This window comes from Teleopsis dalmanni, chromosome X, assembly GCF_002237135.1.
Source record: "Teleopsis dalmanni isolate 2A chromosome X, ASM223713v2, whole genome shotgun sequence".
In the NCBI taxonomy this organism is placed as follows: domain Eukaryota; kingdom Metazoa; phylum Arthropoda; class Insecta; order Diptera; family Diopsidae; genus Teleopsis; species Teleopsis dalmanni.
In genome coordinates this window covers 79,616,292-79,620,905 of record NC_051848.1, presented here as the reverse complement: position 1 = coordinate 79,620,905, position 4,614 = coordinate 79,616,292, and the positions used below count along the sequence as shown (strand labels likewise).

General features: G+C 30.2%; 2 protein-coding genes across 2 annotated transcripts; both read left to right on the top strand.

Moving 5' to 3' along the window:
- Window positions 1–267: 267 nt before the first annotated feature.
- On the top strand, window positions 268–1,471 carry LOC119688600. The gene is made up of 4 exons (XM_038103273.1): window positions 268–821; window positions 934–1,020; window positions 1,081–1,404; window positions 1,466–1,471. The coding sequence occupies exons 1-4, from the start codon at window positions 294–296 to the stop codon at window positions 1,469–1,471; spliced, it is 945 nt and encodes a 314-aa protein (XP_037959201.1). The 5' UTR covers window positions 268–293.
- A 1,357-nt stretch (window positions 1,472–2,828) lies between these two features.
- Window positions 2,829–4,101, top strand: LOC119662377. Its single transcript, XM_038071983.1, has 5 exons — window positions 2,829–2,911; window positions 2,979–3,285; window positions 3,372–3,451; window positions 3,564–3,650; window positions 3,711–4,101. The coding sequence occupies exons 1-5, from the start codon at window positions 2,870–2,872 to the stop codon at window positions 4,047–4,049; spliced, it is 855 nt and encodes a 284-aa protein (XP_037927911.1). The 5' UTR covers window positions 2,829–2,869; the 3' UTR covers window positions 4,050–4,101.
- Window positions 4,102–4,614: the final 513 nt, after the last annotated feature.

Below are 4,614 nucleotides of genomic sequence, written 5' to 3'. Positions count from 1 at the left end.
CAGTCATAAATATATCTTGGAGGTACGGTATGAAAGGTGTTCAATTCAAAAAAAAGAATTATTTCTCATGTTTCCCAAATATATTTATATATGCATATTATGTATATTATTAATAAAGAAGAGATTGGTCAAAATGACAAGTGTAAAACATGCAATGAAAACTAATTAAAAAAGTAATCATTATGAAAATTAAAATAAATCGAGAGACACTAATCTGTCAAAAGTATGGTATATAGTTTGCTTCAATTTTGTCTTTCATAGCGGTGAGTTGGGATTTGAACGCAAAAAAAGTCATGAATAAAAAATATAAAATCGCGAAAAAATTCAAAATTGAAGACGCACCTTCGAGCAATCTTCATCATTCATTGCAAACTATTGATGTAAGTGGTATAGAAGGTTCAACTTTGGTTAAAAATGAACTTCCGGAGTACGAAATACTCAGTGACATGAAAATGAGTGATAACAGTTTTGAAAGGCCCTTTCGAAATGATAATGTTAAGGTGGAACACAATTCGCCAAAGTACATCGTAACGCCAAATGAAATTAAAAGAGAAGATTCTGACAATGAATATGAAGATGTAAATAGCACTTCGTCAGATTGTGAAATATTAAGTGATATGGATGAGGTGTATAGTGTGTCGTCTTCGGACGATACAATTTCTGGACATTCTTCTCACTATGAAATGGAACATAATATCGAATGCGAATATAAGCTCCATGAAAATCCAATTTATCTAATTTATCCAATTTATCCAATTTTTGATAACATCAATTATTTTGATGACATGTGCTTTACTTCAGGCTTAGAGAATATTGTAGAAGTATGCTTACCATTAACTCTATTGTTCTTAATAAATTCACTTAATTTCCTAATTGTTTATGTATTTAATTACGACTGCTTATGTGTCATATCTCATTAACTTTTACTTTTAGTATTCGATGGAAGAGTTTGAGAAATGCACTCGTCGTTCGCAGGAAATTGTACTTCAATTCTATAGCTGCATGAAGGGAGATCGAACAGTAAGTCTATGAAGATAAATTTTGAAACCAAACGAATAATTTAATTTATGATAATCTTAGCGAATCCCTTCTTTATATGACAAGAGCTGTTCTTTGATTTTTGATTCACAAAAATTTGATGGTGTATTCTCCATTGCGTATTTTTACTTAAATCTGCCAAAAACTGAATATCAAATACTGCGAGTAGTTTGCAAATTAACAAATGAAGTCATTACATTGTGCGGTTTTGCGTATGAGGTTAGAGTGACTGGTACACTCGAAATTGGAGAGGAGGCTTCCAAATGGTTCCGCCATAGATTCATAATTGCTGAGTACGAAGATAGATGTAGAATCGTTTATGAAGAATTAGTATACTTCAATCCTGTACTTATACCAAGAATCAAGGTATGTTCGCTAGCAAAATAGCATTATTATAGAATGATTTAATGGTGTGTTTCTTTCTTAGTCTTAAGTTTGATATTCTAAATACTTCTATTTTATGTGATACTATATGTGGAACTACCATATTATATACATTTACAATTCAATTATATTCTCCTTTATACTGAGACTAGTACAACTTTAGTATTATTGCTTTTGTTACTGTTGAGTTTAGTTGAGTTGAGCCAAAACGTATTAAAATATTAAATTATATTTCGTTTTGGTTCAGCGCTTGCCTTTCGACTACATCCTTAGTAAGAGATCCAACTATTAATATAGATTGTTTGAAATTCAATTTTGAGATATATATTTAATTATCTTAATTATTTACATTTAAAGAACTTTATCTAAATTTGAAATGAAGCTCCGAACATGATTAGATTTCTTCATGACTATCTGATTGTTATGTCCAAATGTCTCTTGTCTGCTATTGGAATATATAGTGTTCTGGCGACAATGCTCCATCAAAATTAGTGATTACTTGATAGTTTGCGTTACTTGCAGGTCCCTTATTTTCTTCTTAGTTAAGAAGTAATTCTGTTTCCACAATATTTACATTGATATTTTTTATGAACTTAACCTTTTTACTTTTACCTTTTTTTTATGCACTACATATGTATCTGTAAAGGCAGAAATCCCTTTTTCTTATCACATTTTTAGTGATGGCTGTAGGGACAGCAGATCATATAATGTAGAGTGAAATATAAATTTTACTTTGGTTAAGGACTATGGACGAATTTCGGATTTGTCACTGTAAGCCAGAATCTAAAAGGCGTGAAGTGATCAGTAGCAATGCAACGATAGTTGAAGGATTGGAAAAATTTGTCATTTAAAAAAATTATTGCAGAGAGCAGAGGATATCAGCTTAACATATTAGTTATTTAAAAAAAATAATTTTTATTTACATTTTCAAAGTTTTTGAGTTGTTTTTGAAGAAAACTCACTTTTTTCTTACATTATTCAAATACTGCATCATGTGATTACATATAGCGCCTAGAATAGCGATAACTTTTTCTTGTGTATAAAATTAAAAAGCGCTTATAGGTCATATATCTCACAAGAAGTTCATTTATCAATCTGAACTTCTTTTATAAAAAGAAGTTTATCTCGGGAGTTTTAGACATATAGACATATCTCCGGATGTGTGAATGACCGAGTCTGAAATGTTGTGCGTTTTGAAAGTAATTAATAGAACATTTCGGTTGTACTTAAAATCTACTAGATACCACCAGATGAATATTTGGCGGTATCTGAAACAATTGTATGACTCTATTGAATAGAATCAAATTATTGGATATAAAAACTTCTTCAGTGTTACAACTTTTACAAGCATAATAATTCAATACTAATATTCTATTGCAATATATTTCGTAAATATTTTTAGTTAACGTTCACACAATTTGAAGAATCTTTACTAAAATCAAATAATATGGTGTTCCGTTTTTATGCCTCGTTTAACAAACACCCAATGGTTAGTAATTTTATCTCAAATTCTTTCATTTCTTACTAACATTTATTATTTTATTATTAATATTTAGCAGGTTGTAGACTATTATCACAAGAAAGCGTTTGTTGCCTTTGATTACACACTTTACCACGGTAAAATCAAGTTCACTTCTTTATATGCAAATCTCCCAAGAATGAGATTCTTAGTAGCGCGTATCACTACCTTGGTACCTGAGGAATGGGATGGATTAAAACATATAATAGTTGTACGCGGTACAGTTCGTGTCTTGGGAAACGAAGATAATGAACAGTGGTTTGAGCAAACTTTTTCTGTGTACTACATCCATACAAGCTTTTCAATTACTAGTAGCCGATTTAAATATAGTGACCCAATACAAGGTAGTTACCAAGTCTCTATACAAAATATATTCAAACACTGAAAATTACATCAATTTCAATTTCAAATTTGATTTTATATTTTGTAGATGTAGCTCCTGCTGTCAAAGAATATTCAGATATGTACTCAGATAGTGCTGAACAAGTCCAGTTCGAACGTCTATACGGGGTAATCTTAAAATCATATTTATAATTTAAATACTTAAATAGTTTATAAAATCTTCAATCATCCCAAATTTTTGAATAAACTTCACATATGGTATTGTTAATTGTGTTTATAGCCAAAATTCGAGAAGTGGGCGAAGTGTGTACGTCGATCAGACATATATGTTTTTATGTTCTATAAATTTATGGACGAGGATCGTGAGGTAAATTCTTAAATATTAATATTTTTATTCATTAATTATATTTGTATCTTATTTTTGTAGCGTCTCTTTAATTGTTACAATGAGACCTCAACTCTTAAATTTCTTGAGAAAACCTACAGGGGTTTACACTCCATTAAGACTTTTTATTATAGTATTGCCTCTACAAAGCATAAGATCAAGCACATTGCTGTGGAATTCATACCTGAAGTGGTGGTAGAAGGTGCTCTGTGTTACTCAATCGATGTGCTAGGGATTGTCACGTTTGATAAAGATACTTATAAGTGGTTTAAGCAAAATCTGCTAGTGTTGTTCTATGAGACGCGTTTTAACATACGCAGAGACTGTTTTCAATATTATTATCATGTGCGTGAAAATCCGAAAAAAATTGTGGCAGATTAAATATAAAACCTAACTTATTTCCTTAATGTTAAGCACAATTATGAGAAAACAAGCAACGAAATTAATTCATTCAATAAATTTTGTGTTAAATAAAATCAAATTTTTGGGGTCTTGCAAATTCTTAAAATGTGTTTCAATTGTTTTTCATAAAAGAATATATTCTTCCTATGCATTCCTAAGCAAGTGAAACCATGTCGGCTTTTTTAATAACTTTTCTCCATTCCATCGCTATTGACATTTTGCTTCCAGATTTTTACATCTTTTCTAAACAAATCACCATTAACACTATCGATCCACTGACCTCTTGCTTGTTCAAATAACCGTCTATTGTCTAATTTGCCAAAACAGATTATATTTATTACAACACTTCAATTATTTTTTGCTACACGGTCTGCCCATCATACCCAATAAAATTTGATTTGTGTACTTAGTATAGCATAATTCACAACGCAGAAAATAATGTAAGGGGCGCAGTCTTATATATAATGTACATATATATTAAAACTTTTTATTATAATGTTTTTCTGAACTCAAAACTAATTCAAATTTGATAGAGGTTTTATAC

Excerpts from the sequence above, each read along its gene's own strand:
- LOC119688600 (XM_038103273.1), top strand. The coding sequence starts at position 294 with ATGAATAAAAAATATAAAATCGCGAAAAAATTCAAAATTGAAGACGCA. Across the intron at positions 822-933 it reads GCTTAGAGAATATTGTAGAA|TATTCGATGGAAGAGTTTGA; the intron begins GTATGCTTACCA and ends TTTTACTTTTAG. Across the intron at positions 1,021-1,080 it reads GCATGAAGGGAGATCGAACA|CGAATCCCTTCTTTATATGA; the intron begins GTAAGTCTATGA and ends TGATAATCTTAG.
- LOC119662377 (XM_038071983.1), top strand. The coding sequence starts at position 2,870 with ATGGTGTTCCGTTTTTATGCCTCGTTTAACAAACACCCAATG. Across the intron at positions 3,286-3,371 it reads ATATAGTGACCCAATACAAG|ATGTAGCTCCTGCTGTCAAA; the intron begins GTAGTTACCAAG and ends TATATTTTGTAG. Across the intron at positions 3,651-3,710 it reads TTATGGACGAGGATCGTGAG|CGTCTCTTTAATTGTTACAA; the intron begins GTAAATTCTTAA and ends TTATTTTTGTAG.